Source organism: Hemitrygon akajei, chromosome 14 (genome assembly GCF_048418815.1).
Source record: "Hemitrygon akajei chromosome 14, sHemAka1.3, whole genome shotgun sequence".
NCBI lineage: Eukaryota > Metazoa > Chordata > Chondrichthyes > Myliobatiformes > Dasyatidae > Hemitrygon > Hemitrygon akajei.
The window spans coordinates 104,237,567-104,256,940 of NC_133137.1; the positions used below are offsets into that span (position 1 = coordinate 104,237,567).

A 19,374-nucleotide genomic window follows, 5' to 3' on the forward strand; every position below is an offset into this window, starting at 1 on the left:
CAACTGTTTGCAGTTTGTATTACAACTCCTGTCTTTTGTGGACGACTTTTGATATCCAGTCTGGTGTTTGCTGCACTCCTTGCCTAAATTTACAATGTCTACTGTTTTAAATGGGCCTCACTAAAACTGTCTTGTTGCCACAACCATAAGTAGTTGTGTTGTGGGAGCGGAAGCATCCCATCAGCATTTTGTTTTAAATGCCTATTGTCTTAAGGCTGGTTTATACTTTTGTGTACGTGCTCTGCCGTAGCAGGCATGCATTGGTGTGCACCAAAACACTAGTTGGTGGTGGGGTTCCTACGCCACTGAGTTGAATTTCTTTGTGAGAGACATCGACGAGGAAATGCATTTCAAACATTTCTGCATGTCGGCAGATAGATTTGACGATTTGGTTCATCTATATCGCAACGGTGTTCAGACATGGCAGAGAAGAAACAACTGGAAATGCTGTTTACCACCCTCTGACTAAAGTAATTTCTCTGCATCTTAGTTTTAAATGGACATCCTTCAATCCTGAAGTTGTGCCCTCTTGTCCTAGAATCCCCTACCATGGGAAATAACTTTGTCATATCTAATCTGTTCAGGCCTTTTAACATTCAGAATGTTCCTATGAGATTCCCCCCTCATTCTCCTGAACTCCAGGGAATACAGCCTAAGAGCTGCCAGACGTTCCTCATATGGTAACCCTTTTATTCCTGGAATCATTCTTGTGAATCTTCTCTGAACCCTCTCCAATGTCAGTATATCCTTCCTAAAATAAAGAGCCCAAAACTGTACACAATACTCCCAAGTGTGGTCTCACGATTGCCTTATAGAGCCTCAACACCAACATCTAGAGGTATATTCTATACCTCTAGAAATGAATGCCAACATTGCATTCACCTTCTTCACAACTGACTCAACCTGGAGGTTAACCTTTAGGATATTCTGCACAAAAACTCCCAAGTCCCTTTGCATCTCTGCATTTTGACTTCTCTCCCTATCTAAATAAAAGCTTGCCGATTTATTTCGTCCACCAAAGTGCATGACCATACACTTTCCAACATTGTATTTCATTTGCCACTTCTTTGCCCATTGCCCTAAACTATCTAAGTCTCTCTGTAGGCTCTCTGTTTCCTCAACACTATCTGCTCTTCCACCTATCTTTGTATCATCAGCAAATTTAGCCACAAATCCATTAATACCGTAGTCCAAATCATTGACGTACATCGTAAAATGCAGCGGTCCCTACACTGACCCCTGTGGAACTCCACTGGTAACCAGCAGATAGCCAGAATAGGATCCCTTTATTCCCAATCTTTGTTTTCTGCTGACCAGCCAATGCTCCACCTACGCTAGCAACTTCCCTGTAATTCCATGGGCTCTTATCTTGCTAAGCAACCTTGTGTGCGGCACCTTGTCGAAGGCCTTCTGAAAATCCAAGTACACCACATCTACTGCATCTCCATTGTCTACCCTGCTTGTAATTTCCTTGAAAGACCACACTCTGTGCGGATTGGTGATAACATATCCTTCTCGCTTACTATCAACATTGGTGCATCTCGGGTGTGTGCTTAGCCCACTGCTGTACTCTCTGTATACACACGACTGTGTGGCTAGGCATAGGTCAAGTACCATATACAAGTTTGCTGTTAATACAGCTATTGTTGGTAGAATCTCAGGTGGTGATGAGAGGGCGTAAGCTATGCAAACTAGTGGAGTGATGTTGCAGCAACAACTTGGCATTCAACATCAGTAAGACGAAAGAGCTGATTGTGGACTTCAGGAAGGGTAAGACGAAGGAGCACATACCAATCCTTATAGACAGATCAGAAGTGGAGAGAGTGAGCAGCTTCAGGTTCCTGGGTATCAAGATCTCTGAGGACCTAACCTGGTCCCAACATATCGATGTAGTCATAAAGAAGGCATGACAGCGACAATACTTTATTAGGAGTTTGAAGAGATTTGGCATGTCAACAACTACACTCAAAAACTGCTGTAGTTGTACCGTGGAGAGCACTCTGACAGGCTGCATCACTGTCTGGTATGGAGGGGCTACTGCACAGGACTGAAAGCAGCTACAGAAGGTTGTAACTCTAGTCAGCTCCATCTTGGGCACTGGCCTACAAAGTACCCAGGATATCTTTAGGGAGCGGTGTCTCAGAAAGGCAGCGTCCATTATTAAGGACCTCAATGGGCGGATGGCCTACTCCAGTTCCTATTTTTTATGTTCCAGAACCCAGGGCATGCCCCTTTCTCACTGTTACCATCAGGTAGGAGATACCTGAAGGTATACACTCAGCAATTCAGGAACAGCTTCTTCCCCTCTGCCATGTGATCCCTAAATGGACTTTGAAGCTTTGGACACTACCTCACTTTTTTAATGTACAGTATTTCTGTTTTTTGTGTATTTTTAATAATGTATTCAAAATACGCAATTTTATTTATTTATTATTATGTTTTTTAATTTTTTACTCTCTCTGCTAGATTCCTTGTATACCCTCTCTTTTGCTTTTACTTTGGCTCTGACTTCACTTGTCAGCCACGGTAGTGTCCTTCTTCCCTTTGGAAAATTGCTTCTTATTTGGAATATATCTGTCTTGCACTTCCCTCATTTTTCACAGAAACTCCAGCCATTGCTGCTCTGCTGTCCTTCCTGCTAGTGTCCCTTTCCTGTCAACTTTGGCCAGATCCCTTCTCATGTCATTGTAATTTCCTTTATTCCACTGAAATACTGGCACATTGGAATTTAGTTTCTCCTTCTCAAATTTCAAAGTGAACTCGATTATATTGTGATTACTGTTCCTTAAGGGTTCCTTAACGCTAAGCTCTCTTATGACCTCCAGATCAGCACAGCTGATCCACTTAGTGGGTTCAACAACAAGCTGTTCAAAAAAGCCATCCCTCAGACATTCTACAAATTCTCTCTTGAGGTCCAGTACTGGCCTGGTTTTCCTAATCCACTTTCATGTTAAAATCCCCAACGATTATCATGACATTGCTCTTCCGACACACCTTTTCTGTCTCCTGCTGTAACTTATAATCCATATCCTGGCTGCTGTTTGGAGGCCTCTATACAACTGCCAATAGGGTCCTTTTAAGCTGGATGAACTCAGCAGGTCGGGCAGCATCCGCTGAAATGAGCAGTCAACATTTCAGGCCGAGACCCTTTGTCAGGACTGAAGAGGGAGGGGGCAGGGGCCCTATAAAGAAGGTGGGGGTGAGGGTGGAAGGTGCCAGGTGAAAAACCAATCCGAGGAAAGATCAAGGGGTGGGGGAGGGGAAGCAGGGAGCGGATAGGCAGGAGAGGTGAAGAAGGAATGTAAGGGAAAAGCACTATGGGTAGTAGTATAAGGCAGAAGCGTGAGAGAGGTGATAGGCAGCTGGAGGAGGAGGCAGAGTGAAAGTGGGAAGGGGAAGGGAGAGGGAGGGAATTACCGGAAGTTGGAGAATTTCATGTTCATACCAATGGGCTGGAGACTACCCAGACGGTATATGAGGTGTTGCTCCTCCAACCTGAGTTTAGCCTCATCGTGGCAGTAGAGGAGGCCATGTATGGACATATCCGAATGGGAATGTGAAGCAGAGTTGAAGTGGGTGGCAACCGGGAGATTCTGTCTGTTGTTGCGGACGGAGCGGAGGTGCTCGACGAAGCGGTTCCCAATCTGCGTCGGGTCTCGCCGACGTAGAGGAGGCCGCACCGGGAGCACCGGATGCAATAGATGACCCCAACAGACTCACAAGTGAAGTGTTGCCTCACCTGGAAGGACTGTTTGGGGCCCTGATTGGTGGTAAGAGAGGAGGTGTAGGGAAAGGTGTAGCACTTACGCTTGCAGGGATAAGTACCAGATCTCCCTGTTGCCACCCACTTCAACTCTGCTTTACATTCCCATTCGGATATGTCCATACGTGGCCTCTTCTACTGCCATGATGAGGCCAAACTCAGGTTGGAGGAACAACACCTCATATACCGTCTGGGTAGTCTCCAGCCCCTTGGTATGAACATCAAATTCTCCAACTTCTGGTAATTCCCTCTCTCTCCCTTCCCCCATCCCACTTTCACTCTGTCCCCTCTTCTAGCTGCCTATCACCTCTCTCACGCTTCTGCCTTATACTACTACCCATAGTGCTTTTCCCTTACATTCCTTCTTCACCTCTCCTGCCTATCCCCTCCCTGCTTCCCCTTCCCCACCCCTTGATCTTTCCTCGGATTGGTTTTTTACCTGGCACCTTCCACCCTCCCCCCACCTTCTTTATAGGGCCCCTGCCCCCTCCTCCTTCCGACCTGCTGAGTTCATCCAGCTTGTTTGTGCGTGTTGATTTAACAACAGCATCTGCAGTGTACTTTGTGTTTAGGGTCCTTTTACCCTTGCCATTTCTTAACTCAACCCATAGAGAGTCTACACCATCCAATCCTATGTCATCTCTTTCCAATGGTTTAATATTTCTTATATACACAGCACCCTTTTTGCCTACTAACCTATCTTTACGATACACCATATATCCCTGGTCGTTCAGCTCCCAATGGCAGCCATCCCTTAGCTAAGTTTCAGAGATGGCCATATTGTCATATTTGCCAATCTGTAGCTGAAATTCAAGATCGTTCTTTTTATTCCTTATGCTGCATGATTCAAATACAACACTTTTAGTCCAGTGTTTGTTGCTTTCTGTTTTAACTGCACCATGCCTCTGTTGCCCTGTAATTCATGCCACTGGCTTTGATTAAGCCTCATCTCCTGCCTATTCTTTCTATAGTCTCTGTTGCAGGCTATTTTTGATTTATTTGTTTTCCCCTTCCTCAGCCCGATCACTCCAGTTCCCATCCCCCTGCCAAATTAGTTTTAACCCTCCTTAACAACTCTATAAAATGTGTCTGCTAGGATATTGGACTCCTTTGGGTTTAGGTGTAACCTGTCCTTTTGTGCAGGTCGTACCTCCCCCAGAAGAAGCCCCAATGATCCAGGAATCTGAATTCCTGCCCCCTACACCAGTAACTCAGCCATACATTAATACGCCTGATCATGCTATTCTTGCACTCGCTAGCTCGTGGCAAAGACAGCAATCCTGAGATTACTACCCTAGTGGTCCTGCCTTTCAGCTTCCTACCTAACTCCCTGCATTCTCTCTTCAGGACCTCCTCCCTCTTTCTACATATGTCATTGGTATCAACATGTACTAGGACTTCTGACTGTTCACCCTCTCCCTTCAGAATACTCTGCACCCGAACCGAGACATCCCGTACTCTGGCACCTGGGAGGCAACACACCATGTGTGTGTTCTATCTATGGGAAAGTTAGTTTGTTCCCTTTGTAGATTTTTTAGACTGCCTGTGTCTGACCATGACAACTGCACCTATATATGAACATTACAGAAATTTACTAGCCTCTTCATCTTAATGAAGGATTTTTGATAGATTATTTTTGTGGTCAAATATCTGAATTGTTGGATCGTGCTGATTTTGAAATGTAAGCATAATTTCATTAAAGCTTCCATTCATCTTTGTCTTTTACACATTGCACTTGGAGAACCTTTTATTATCAAATGGAAGATCAGGGACTCAAAACATTGACTCTCTTTTCAGTGATGTTACCTGACTTAAATTTACCAGCATTTTCTGTTTTGTTTTGGATTTCCAACACTTGTAGTTTTCTAAATTTCATTGTCAAATGAAATTCCTCCTTTGAGTCCCAGGATTATGCCTTCAGGAGCTCCTGGTTGGAAATGCATTTACTCTTTGTAAATTGAATCTAGTGTTTAATCTGAGCAGCCAAATATAGTCTTAAAACAGGTACCAAGGTGTTATGATTTCAACTACTTAACTAGAATATTGTTCTTTGTTACATCTGTCTGAATTAGTGTGTGAATGTATCACAGATGCTTAGCACTAATTTTAAGAGGCACATGGAAGGGTATGTGCTGTGTTTTTGGCAGATTTACATTTCAGGCAATCAATTAGTTGAGCATTTTGTCATTTTTGGCCTTGGTTGAGCTATTACTGTAGAATATTAATTGATAAATTCAGTTGCAAGAATTATTTGCACATGATTTACTGCATCAGGATATATTAAAATATTCTTTTTAAATGCTCCTTGTCACTAAAGCATTTTGCCAGGCAGTAGAACCCAAATTCCATACATTTAGATAGATTTTCAGTTGTTGTGGAGGTTGTATTCATCGAGTCTTGATTTGAAAATGTGTTGAAAGTGGTAGGTTACTCATGGGAGGAAATGAAGATATAAATATGTATTTGGTATTGGCTTTAGTCTACTTCAGATCAGCTGTCTATTAGCTTGTCCTTTTGACTGATAATGGCTTCAAGTACCTGGAGAAAATGGGGGGAAAAGTAAAAGGCTACGAAGTGTTTTCTAAACTGCTGCACTTGACAATACAAAATGTTTATTCCATCATGTAGTTGTAATTATTATATAATGTGGATGAATACTTCTGTTATTGGGCACTACTTATGTATGTTTGCTGCTGTATATTTATGGGGCTTTGTGTGCTGTGCACGTTGTTTCTTTGAGGAGGTAAGTAGTCTTGGATAATTAATTTGAGCTCTGGAAATATTCTATGGTTTTAAAAGCAAATCTGAACTTTGTGGTTTGTTACTTACTGAATACTGAAATATAGTTAAGAATTTTGGAGTCAATTAAAAAAAAATTAAACTGCAGCTCATTGTTGGAGGTGAAGAATGCTGGTCAAGTGTGCTCCTTGGCTGTTAGAAAAAATCTGTGAGCATTTGGTAAGAATCATGGAAGGTACTTCACATGTGAGTCAGTCGGGGTCATTTACATAGTATCTGATACTCCTGATGCAGCCTCCTCTACATCAGTGAGAACTGACACAGATTGGACTGCTTCATCAAACCTCCACTCCATCTGCCACAAAAAGCAGATCTCCCATTGGCTTCCTCATTTCAATTCGACTCCCCACTTCAATTCTGACATGTTTGAACATGGCCTCCTCTACGTCCATGCTAGGAGCAAGCAATTTGGAGGAGCAGCTCCTTGTATTCTGTCTGGGTAGCCTATAACCTGATGGCATAAGTATAAATTTCTCTAACTTACGGTAATTTCTTCCCCCGTCCTCCTCTTTTTCCATTCCCCATTCTGGTTACCCTCTTGTCCCTTCTCACCTTATTATCTCCCTCTGGTTTCCCCCCTCCTTCCTTTTCCATGGTTCACTGTCCTCTCCTGTGATTCTTCCTTCAACCCTTGCCTCTTCCATCTGTCCAGCTTCTTACTCCATCCCTCCTCCCCCTCGGTCACCTTCCACCTCACCTGGTCTGACCTATCACCTGCTAGCTTGTACTCCCCCTCCACCCTTGTTCTGGCTTCTGCCCCTATTCTTTTCCATTGCAGCCCAAAATGTCAATGGATGCTGCCTGGTTTGCTGAGTTCCTTAGCATTTTGTGTGTGTTGCTCAAGATTTCCAACGTCCGTAGAATCTTGTGTTTGTGTTAAAGGTTTATCCCCTTCAGGTCCAGAAGCCGTGATTATACTTTGGTTCTGTGGTTGAGCACATCCATTTTTGTTTTTCATTTTTGAGATGAAAATGCCACACTTGTTGGTGAAGAATGCTGTTTATTAACTAACAAGCTGCCTTACCCCATAACGTGCTATGATTTAATATAGGAAAATATAATTAGGATCTAATCATTAAACCTTAAGAGTTAAAAAAAAATTTTGTGCGAGTGATTTGTAGAGTTGCTTTTCAAAGGAATTTGATTATCTTCTTGTCTTCCTTTTGTTATTTTGTGAATTTCTTAATAGTATAAATTCTTGTTTATGCTTTTTTTTATACTTTGTATAGCCTTGGGCCTGGCCAGCTCGAGAGTTTCTCAGGAAGAAACTGATTGGAAAAGAGGTGTGTTTCACAGTGGAGTACAAGACTCCCCAGGGTCGTGAATATGGAATGGTTTACCTGGGAAAAGGTCAGATAATATTTTAACATATTGTAGTTATTGAATGAACAGTAATGAGTAGTCTTATTTCTGTCTTAGCCACTGAATGTTAGAAGAAAAAAATATATACTCAAACTTTGATTATATTTGTCAAGAAAATTGTACTTTAATTTTGCTGCCTAGAAATATATTCATGTCCAAGTAATAGGCTGACTTAACAAATAAACTGTCCTTGGGCTTCTAGTCAGGTACAGGTAGCTCGAAGAGTTTGTTAAATATGCCAGGAATCTGGCTCCTTTTCTGTAAATTGTCTGGGTGAGAAGGTGGCAAGGGAATGGAAATTTTTTGTGATACTCAAGACTGTTGCTTTGATTTTCTAAAAGTCAGTTACAGGAAACTTCTGCTTTACCATAACTCCCGTCAGTTTCGTAGTTTGATAATTTAAAAGTAATTGAAAAGGCTAGGAGCAAAAGTGATAGAATAGTGCTGGGTGTTGGGAAGTTACTTTTCTTTGTTGCCTGGGGAACTGTTTTGGGTGGGGATGGATAAAACCTATTTGAGTGATTCTTTATTAAAGGCTTGTTTCCTAGTTTACTGCTTTCTGAATCGATGCACCAAATTTATTTTTATTTATGGTTATTCAGATACAGCAGGCGAGAATATTGCAGAATCATTATTAACTGAGGGATTAGTCGCAGTTCGTAGAGAAGGCATTCGAGGAACCAAGTGAGTACAATATACACTTAAGAAAAGCAATTTCTAATGAACTTGAAGAAACTGAAGAACAGTTGTGCTGGTTTATGTCTATCATAATTGATTAAAGTATAATTCTACAGGGGCTTAAATGAACTTTCAAGTTCAAGTTTAATAATCATTTAACCATACACATGAATACAGCAAAATGAACCAATGTTCCTCCAAGGCCTAGGTGCACTAACAGCCGCACACAGCACATACTTATGATAGCAGAAAATCATACAGTTACAAAAGTGGCCCCCAACCTAGCACTTGACTCCAGCTCTTCTCCCACACTGACTCCAGCGTTTCCTTCCCTGTGCAACTGCAGTGGCCAATCTCGTGGCATGAGGGCCTGGTCCACCCAACAAAAGAGGCTGTGCAGCTCCGCTGCCATTGGTCTCTCCAATGAAACAGACTTACAGTATTCTACTTTACCAATATCCACAGGGTCCTGCAATTACAAGAAGCACCAACATATTTTGTAATAAATTTAGCATTTTCTTTAATTTTGCAGTGGACATGATTTGGATTGAATGTGCAATATCTTCAATAAGATATCTAGGGCATTGAGGATGATAAGACTATAGTATTCATCTACTGTTTCCTATCATTCTGTTAGCACTTCAGTCTAGTTAAGGTCAGTTATTCAAGTGTTTGGATTAGGCTTCTGGCCCTGATTCCTAATGCACATCTTTGTTGGTTGAATAAAACGAATTGCACTTCAAAAACTGAATTTATGTGTTAAAAGTGTGAAGGAATAATACTTTTCAGCTGCTGCTGAATGAATGTCTTTTGGCTGTTCCTCTGTAACCAAGTGCTGCATTTGTGCAAATTTTTGTTTACACAACTTGCCGTTCCTTTTATTACTGTACTCTATCTGGAGTTAAATGGCCAAGCCCAATCAGACTTGGAAATCTGCTTCAGCAACCATGTCAGTCAGAACTGGTACAGGATTAGAGGCCCCTTTCTTTTAACAGGGATTCTTGCATAAATTCTTTGCATAATATGAATTACAGAGTGGTGGTATTATGGTATCTCTTGATAAACTCCTGTGAGGCTGAAGCCATCCGTGTTCTACTGAGGTATGGTTTGTTGATATTTTTTCCTATTTCTGTTTGTTGGGTTTATCACAGTCTCTAGCAGGAAACAAGTGGAGAATGAGGAGTATGCTGCTCTTCATGCTGGGGGCTGATAAATGGGCTTTTGTCTGAAGTACCATTTTTCTACGTCTAGAATCTGTTAATTGTGTTGTTTTTATTCTTAGTCCTGAGCAAGCCAGACTCTGTGAACTCGAGGATCAAGCCAGAGCAGCTAAGAAAGGAATGTGGGGCGATGGTGGTGGTTCTCATACTATTCGTGATCTTAAGTACACCATAGAAAATCCTCGCCATTTTGTGGACTCCAATCATCAGAAACCAGTTAATGGTTAGTTGTTTTGTCTACTGTGCCTTTTATCTTTTTGAGTCCTAAATTGCACTTAATAGTTATTGAATATGAACAGAAGGTGCTGTCAGACAGCATCAGTGGAGGGAAGAATGGAGTTAACATTCAAAGTAAAGCACTTTCAACAGAAATAGCGAAAGGTTATGTACTTGAATTGCTAAACTTCTCATTTCACAGATGTTGACTTACCTGATTTATTTCTTTTGCAATATTTCCTCTCTTCAGGTTTGCAACAAGTTGTGTTTTTTGACACTTTGGGAGGGGGGAGAAAGAAGATTTTTATGTTTTTTGTGTGGTAGATAGCTAACATGACATGGAATTAATAATGGGGACTAAATAATTCAGCTTTTTCTTCGTAGGGGGGTATAGAGACATAAAGTAGTTATATACTTTGTAGTGCTGATGTTTTCATTAGACATCCAATTTGGAGGTTGCTTCACTGAAATGGGGATTAAGAGACGTGGTTTATTTATTTTGTATGGAGTAAGACGGCAGTTCTCTTGTATGGGTAATGGGAACAATGGTAGAATTTATGGTAATTTCTTTGGGTTGTCTGCCCTGTTGGGCACAGTCTTTCATTGATTCTGTTACGGTTCTTGGATTTATTGAGTATGCCCTTAAGAACATTTGAACCGCGTGTGTCAGAACCCTTCCATATCAGATGCAGCGATTCAGATCGGGTTTACTACACCCTGTCAGGATAGATCTATAGTGTCTCAAAGCAGAGGTGGAGGAGTATGCCTCATGATCAACTCTTCTTGGTGCACAAATATATCAGTGCTGTCTCAATTCTACTCACCAGACCTGGAATATCTAGCAGTTAGGTGCCCTTCTTTTTACCTACCGTGGGAGTTCTCTGGAATCATTTTGGTAGCAGTTTACATTCCACCTCAGGCCAATGTCAGTCAGGCTTTAGATGATCTGAGCAATGGGATCATATTGGAGGTGGGTAATTGTGAAAAGTGGGTTTGTTTAATACTGTTTTTGCAAACAACAGGCTGACCAATGTTCTTTACATTTTAGTCTCCAGGCCAATTATTGATTCTTGTGCTGTTTTATCCATTTGTTCCTTGATTAGTTGGTTATATGTTGTCTGTCCATCTATTCTCCTTGCCTTCCTTGATTAATATCTGCTAAGAAGTATTGGTTCAATATAACATGATAGCAATCCCCACCCTACCTCTTGAATTTTCTCTAACTTTCAGTTGTTTTAATGTGAATGCTTCCATTCCTGTTGCTAGTTCACAGTAGTTTTATCAGCTGTCTGGGGATGCTGTCGAAGTTACAGTACAAATCTCTACATCTTTGTTTTATCGGAGTACCCTTCCTGATGAATGTTTTTGTCATAGTTTGCCTTATTTAATCTTCATGTTCTAGAAAACTGTTTAGAGTTCTACCTGAAAAGTGTTACTCTGAATTTTGGTTTGTTCAATGGATGCATTTGATTTTTGTTTTTCTCTGTATACAGCTGTAATTGAGCACGTGCGAGATGGAAGTGTGGTGAGAGCTTTATTGCTGCCTGACTACTATCTGGTGACGGTGATGCTTTCAGGTGTCAAGGTAGAACTTTAGAACATTATTTTCCTTTCAATATTTTTATTAATATTATACAAATTGTATGAATACAAATACAAAATTCATAGGAATACATGTAATATGAATGACATTACATTTAAATCAGTAATGTGATCACAGTATCCTATATTCCAAATCAATCATGTAGAAAAAAAGATTGAATTATGAGATGAAATAAAATAGAATAATTGTATTTTATTAAAAAATGTCTACCCCCCACTACCAAATGAGCTGGTTGGTGGGAAAAAAAGAGAAAAAAATAACTTACCATATAATATAATAATGGCTGAGATCCATACTTTAATAACAGTTCAAAAGTTATGAAAATAACTCAGAAAGGGTCCCCATAACATTAGAAAATCATGTTTAGAATCAGAAATTGAGCAACGAATCTTCTCTAGATCAAGGCACAGCATAACTTCAGATAGCCATTGAACATGAGTAGGCGGGGCAACCTCCTTCCACCTGAACAAGATCGCCCTCCTGGCCATAAGAGACATAAAGGCCAATACCCGCAAATTAGATGGCTTCAGTTTTGTAATATCATCCTCAACAATACCAAACATGGCAGTCAAGGGATTGGACTTAAAACTAACATTGAAAAGTACAGAAGAAGTTTGAAATACATCTTTCCAAAATTTTTCAAGGCTCAGACATGTCCAAAACATATGAAATAGTGTGGCCACTCCATTGGTGCATCTATCACAGTAGGGGGAAATATCTGCATAGAAACGAGAGAGCTTGTCTTAGACATATGAACTCTATGTACCACTTTGAATTGTAATAAAGAATGATGAGCACATAATGATGAAGAATTAATCAATCTTAAAATACTCTTCCAGCTCTCTTCAGATATGAAAATCTGTAAATCCTTTCCCCAGTCTCCTTTAATTTTATCTAAAGAGGTCTTTTTCAGTCCCAACAGCAGACCGCAAATGTAAGATATTGAACCATTATTTTCTACTGAAGTAACTATATTGATTTGTGTGTGAATTTGTACTAATTTCCAACCTGGATGCCACTGATTTTATAATACACTCTAGATCTCTAATTTCCCAGTACATTGCCACTATCAATTTGTCCAGTCACAATTTTAATGTTTCTGGCTGTCAATCTGCAGTACTACCTTTTTCAGCAGAGAACCAAAGTACTGTTGATGCTGAGGATCTGAATTTAAAACCCATGAGGGTGTGGGGGGGGGGGGGGGTTTGTTGGGGAGAATTATTAATATTTCAGAACAGTGAATTGATATTGTTGCCTCTGAACTGTTCTGACCAATGGGCATTGATCTGAAATCTAAATGTTGCACACCACCACATCATACCTTCTAATTAAACTACCATTAAGCACTATTTTGGAAGATGATGATAGAAGTCAGTATAAAATTGAAAAATATCTGAACTCAAATATTTTTAGGCTATCAGTTTTTTCCCTGTCCCACTTTCTATTTGATCTGCTCTCCATAAATAGGATATTTCTTATTTTGTTGAGTTATTTGTAGGATGAATGGTCCAGTGAGAATGTATATGAACTTTGTAATCCTTGGAGTTTTAATGTTTTTCTTCGACATGATCTTGTTGTTCGGGGAAAATCAGCTGGAGGAAACATATCCAGCTGTACAGCCACCTTTAGGAATTTTTTGTATAACTGCCTGGAAATTGACTAATTGTATTGTGGAATTAAAATAATGTTTTAAGTTGAATTTTGAGTAGTAAAATGTCCAAGTGTGAGAGTATAGTAGTAGTGAACAGAGCCACAATCCAAGCACAATGGAGATCCTTCTGATGGAGGCAACTGATTGGATTTCCTCCCCAAAATACTTTTCTCTTCAAGTTCTGATGGAGGAAGCAGATGGATTAGATATCTTGTGAAGGGGCCAGGAAACAGATAACTGTAAAAAGGATGCAGTAGCATTGTTAGTAAAGCTTTTATTTTGAGTAATCAAAGTGAGAAGATACCATTCACATGTATAATAAAAAATGGAATGGCAAGCAAGGAGGATCTATTTCACTTAGGCTAGTCACATTTAATGTAATTGGTAAAAGGAAAGCAAGTTGCAGACATTTTTTTCAGCTAAAAGATATTTGTATTAGGAGCAACCTGAAAGGTCAGAGTTAGAAAGCCTTATTGTATTGAAAGGGTTAATGATATCTTGAAGTTCAGAAAACTCTTAGCACAGAGTTGGGAAGCACGATTGACTGAAGTACATTTTGTATTGGGTAGTACACCACCTATGACATAAATTACTGATTCTGTGACATTTTGTTCCCCATCATCCCTGTCCTTGCTGACCTCCACCGTCTTCCAGTTTGTCATTGTGCTGATTCTAGATGAAGCAAGACATCACCATTTTAAATTACTATTTCTTATCAAACCTCTTTGCATCTGCAATTTTCTATGACCCTTCCACTTCTGGTGTTTTGATCATAGATGAATTCCAGTGCTGTATTGGCTATCAGCACCTGGAATGTAATGTTTAGAATCCCCTCCCCAGAACACTTCACTCTGCCAGTTTGAAACTTTGATCAAGAATATGCTTATTTTTCCTGATTTCATTTTGTGGCTCTTAAGATTTTTATTTTGATTGCTTCTGTATTTTATGATATTAAAGGTTCTGTAAATGCAAACTGTTGTAGATGCATGATTTCCTATTACCAGTCTGAATCACTTCGTAATGAAATATTAAATATCTACTTGATGTGCCATTGTTTTAAAGTATTATCTTAGTACCACTTGCCATTGCCATCACTACATTACTGATGTGATATCTGCTTAGATATGTTTAGAGCAATAACCTTGTATCCCTGAAGCAAAAATGCTGTAAGCTGAAGTAAGTGCACGATTGCCCACTGGCTGCCATATGCAGAATGTATTTCTAAGTCACTGAAGTTAATCGAATCAAATTTTTGTCACACTAATGTGGGTACAGATATAAGACTAGAATGTATTAAGAATGCTTTGGACACAACTATTTCTTTCTGCAATTGATATCTAGTACTATACAAAAGTCTTGGGCACATATATATAGCTACAGCACATAAGACTTTTGCATTGTCTTTCCAGTGATTAAGTAACAATTAATGCTACTGAGCTAATACAAAGCTAAGTACTTTTATTTCTGTTTCCCAACCACAGTCCTATCTTAACCAATATATAGTACTGTGCAAAAGTCTGGCTATATGTGCCTGAGATCATTGCACAGTACTGGATGTAAGTATATATTAGGAACGTAGAAAACCTACAGCACAATACAGGCCCTCAGCCCACAAAGCTGTGCCAAACATGTCCTTACCTGAGAAATTACCTGTGGTTACCTACAGCTCTGTTTTTCTGAGCTCCATATACCTGTCCAGGAGTCTCTAAAAAGACCCTATTGTATCCGCCTCCACCACCGTCGCTGGCAGCCCATTCCATGCACTCACCACTCTCTGCGTTTTAAAAAAAAAAACACAACTTACCCCTGATATTCCCGCTGTACCTACTTCCAAGCACCTTAAAGCTATGCCCTCTAGTGCTAGCCATTTCAGCCCTGGGGAAAAAGCCTCTGACTATCCACATGATCAATGCCTCTCATTTTATACACCTCTATCAGGTCACCTCTCATCCTCCGTCACTCCAAGAAAAAAAGGCCGAGTTCACTCAACCTAGTCTCGTAAGGCATGCTCCCCAATCCAGGCAACATCTTTGTAAATCTCCTTTGCACCCTTTCTGTGGTTTCCATATCATTCCTGTAGTGAGGCAGCCAGAAATGAGCACAGTTTTCCAAGTGAGGTCTGACTGGGATCCTATATAGCTGCAACATTACCTCTTGGCTCCTGAACTCAATCCCATGATTGATGAAGGCCGATGCATTGTATGCTTTCTTAATCACAGAGTCAACCTTCGCATTGGCCTTGAGTGTCCTATGGACTCAGACCCCAAGATCCCTCTGATCCTCCACACTGCCAAGAGTCTTACCATTAATGCTATATTCTGTCATCATATTTGACCTACCAAAATGAACCACCTCACACTTATCTGGGTTGAACTCCATCTACCACTTCTCAGCCCATTTTTGTATCCTATCGATGTCCCACTGTAACCTCTGACAGCTCTCCACATTACCCACAACACCACAATCTTTGTGTCATCAGCAAATTTACAAACCCATCCCTCCACTTCCTCATCCAGGTCATTTATAAAAATCACAAAGAGTAGGGGTCCCAGAACTCTGAGGCACGCCACTGGTGGCTGACCTCCATGCAGAATATGACCTGTCTACAAACCACTCTTTGCCTTCTGTGAGCAAGCCAGTTCTGGATCCACAAAGCAATGTTCCCTTGGATCCCTTGCCTCCTTATTTTCTCAGTAGTCCTTATGCCTTGCTGAAATCCATATACACTACATCTACTGCTCTACTATCATCAAAAAAAATTAAATCAGGCTCGTAAAGCAGGACCTGCCTTTCATAAAGCCATGCTGACTATTCCTATTTTGACTATTAAATTTGCTTGTCTTTTATAGTGCCCTACATTCAAACGTGAAGCCGATGGGACAGAATCACCAGAGCCTTTTGCGGCTGAGGCAAAGTTTTTTACAGAATCACGCCTTCTGCAGAGGGACGTCCAGATCATCTTGGAGAGTGTGCAGAATCAAGTCATTCTGGGCACCATTCTTCATCCGGTAAGTCTTGTAAAACGGACAGAATGAACAAGACCTTCAGCCTTTGGTATGTATGCCAACTGTGATGCCCTATTAAGCTGCACGTTTATATGCATATGGTTTATTTCCTACCATTACTTGGCTATTCATGTATATGCCTCTGCTTAAACATTGCTATTGTATCTGCTGTCAGCACTTACCCAGGCAGTGTGTTCCAGGCACCTACCACTTTTTGTTTATATAAGAAAGTTGTCTCAAAGGTCTCCTTTAAATTTTCACTTTAAATCTGTGTCCCCTTAAATATTTCCACACAGGAAGCCTTAGATATTTTCAAACAGTAGAGAGATAAAGACTTGACTGTCTACCTTATTTGTACCTCTCATGACTTTACATACTTGTGCGAGATCATCCCCTCAGCCTCTGATGCTCCAGAAAAAGCAATCCAAGTCTGTTTAACCTCTGAAGCAAATGCTCTCTATTCCAAGCAACATTCTGGTGACCAACTTTTGTACCCTCCCCAAAGTCCCCACATCCTTTATTGTAGTAACCAGAAGTGCACAATATTCCAAGTGTGGCCTAAACGAAGTTTTATATAGCTATAGCATGGTTCCTAACTTTAATACTCAGCATTCTGACCAATGAAGGCAAGCATACTGTATGCTGCCTTTACCACCCTACTTCTATTGCCATTTTCAGAGACCTAAGAATTTTCACCCCAAGATCCCTCTATACATTAGTGCTGCTTAGGATCTTGTTATTTACTGACAACTTGCACTTAATCTCGCAAAATGCAGAGCCTCATACTTATCTAGATAAAGTTTAATTTGACATTTCTCTGCCCATATTTCTAACTGGAATGTGGCACTGAGTAATTCTGAAATAACAAGCTTAGAGGTCCTGCATTTTAACTGTCTGCCTAACTCCCTAAATCCTCTCTGTAGGACCTCTCCTCACATCTTGCCTATAGCATCAGTACTTCTGTGGCTGCTCATCCTCCACTTTAAGAAAGGACTGTGAACATTCAGATATGTCTTAACCTGGCACTGCAGAGTCAACGTGCCATCTTGGAGTCTTGATGCAGATACTGTATAGAAACGTCTATCTAACCCCCTGACTAAAGACTCCCCATCACTGTTGCTCTAGTCCTTGACCTACCCTGCTGCACAATAGAGCTATTTATGTCACTGATCTGGTTGCTGCTGTTATTTTCTCCTGAGGCTAGTCTCCTAACGGTATCCGAAATCCCGTACTTATTTGAGAACAGCCTGAGGAGACTCCTCCATTACCTGCTTGTCTTTCCTGGCAGTCACCCATCTATCTGACTGAATCTTTGGTGTGACCATCTTCTGCTGCTTGCATGCTGCTCATTTAGTCCAGCTGCCCCTCCAACTGATCTAATAGATCTGAGAGAAGCGACAGATGAAGACATTTCCTGTTGGGGACACTTGAACACCCAATAATCTCCTGTGTCTCATGGAAAGAGCATAACGTCAATTACTAGTGACCATGAGCATACTATATTATTCAAAAAACTGTGTTTAATTGTATTAGGGAGAAAATCTGCAGTCCTTTCCCAGACTGGCTTGTATTTGAATTCAGTTTCATATGGGTAACAAGCCGCTGGTTCAAGAGATAAATAACCAAGAGCATTAACTGGTAGTCTAACTTGTGACACAATAATGCCATAGAGGTTGATAGAATTTTCTTTGCTCTATATCACATTTCCTCAGCACTTGTTGACTTTATTATTGCAACTCCTACATGCTGCTTTAAAATTGGTACTGTTCAAAAGTGATGTAGATTATCATTAGTTTAGATTAATTTTCATTATATTGTATTGTTATTGTTTCCTCAGTGACAAGTGGAGTCTTGTAATTTGTAGATTATGTGGTTCTGTGCTGCTGCTTAAGAATTTAACTGGGTGCTATGTAAGCTTGCCAGTTCTTAAAAGACTGGGGCTCTCTGCATGGGAGCGGATACACCAGGAGGCGTTTGTTCTTGTGCTCCCTGATGCATCACATTGATATGTAGAGGTACTGCATTTGATTATTTAAGAATCTGTCTCCTTGGCAGCAAGATTGAAACCTACTCAATTCTGCCATCTGCTGGCTGTAGCAGCTTAATGTACTAAGAAAATATTCTGCTTCTAAGTGTAGGTAATGCAGGAGGAATATAGGGTGAAGATGTGTGCCAATTTACGGTTGGGAGAAACAGTGGAACACTTTTGCTTTTAGTGAAGGGATAAACAAAAGATAAACGGGAGCGTTCCTGTTACTGCTGCTGTGTGTTCAGAGTATGACTGCATCAGACTTTGCTTTTTAAAGGAAATGTATGAGTGTGCAACAAATGCAGCAGTGTAAGGCACTGCCTGCTGTTCTGTTGGATGGTATATTTAGAATAATTGCTTTTTGTGTTTTGCATTTTAAAAAAACACCTGTTCTTTTAATTTCTTCTACAGAATGGTAATATCACAGAGTTACTGCTTCGTGAAGGATTTGCTCGATGTGTTGACTGGTCAATTGCAGTTTACACTCAAGGTCCTGAAAAACTTCGAGCTGCTGAAAGGTAAATTGACTGTGAATTGAATAATTGAAAATATTATATGCAAGTCAAAACTTGGGCTTAATATTAAGACTGAAATGATTTGACAGCATGTATTTAGACTAAAAAATATATATTTTTTTGTTTTACTTGGAGTAATTACTTTTACAAAGCAATCAGATGAAAATAACAATAGAAGCAGAACGCTGAAGTTATTTTTACAGACTACTTCCTGGATCTTCCTGAATTAAGGAATAATTTATTAAGTTTCAAGTGGTTGATAAGGATTTTTCGTGAGTCTTCTGGTATATTCCTACATGGCAGGTTAGTCAATAAATGAAAAGTCTTTTAAGATTCAAAGAAGAGTGCCAAATTAGATCCATAGTTGTTTTATTAGTTAATTATTGATGTATACTTGTGTGCCTGGAAACCTAAGGCCACAGGGCCTCCACATGGTTCAGTGCTTGGCCCCTTGCATTTTGTGGTATTTTGGAAAGGGTAAAGAAGCTCGCAGATGATACAGGAAAAAATAGCTAAGAAGTTGAAGTGAGGAG

At 40.3% G+C, this 19,374-nt stretch overlaps 1 protein-coding gene across 1 annotated transcript in view; it reads left to right on the forward strand.

The window, feature by feature from the left end:
• The window catches only part of snd1 (staphylococcal nuclease and tudor domain containing 1), a 1,008,210-nt gene that overhangs the window by 18,104 nt on the left and 970,732 nt on the right, over positions 1–19,374 (forward strand). Inside the window, exons 3-8 of the mRNA XM_073066877.1 lie at positions 7,792–7,912; positions 8,527–8,608; positions 9,885–10,045; positions 11,532–11,623; positions 16,142–16,300; positions 18,738–18,844. Of these exons, the coding sequence (XP_072922978.1) occupies positions 7,792–7,912; positions 8,527–8,608; positions 9,885–10,045; positions 11,532–11,623; positions 16,142–16,300; positions 18,738–18,844 (722 nt within the window). The remainder of the gene's footprint in view (positions 1–7,791; positions 7,913–8,526; positions 8,609–9,884; positions 10,046–11,531; positions 11,624–16,141; positions 16,301–18,737; positions 18,845–19,374) is intronic.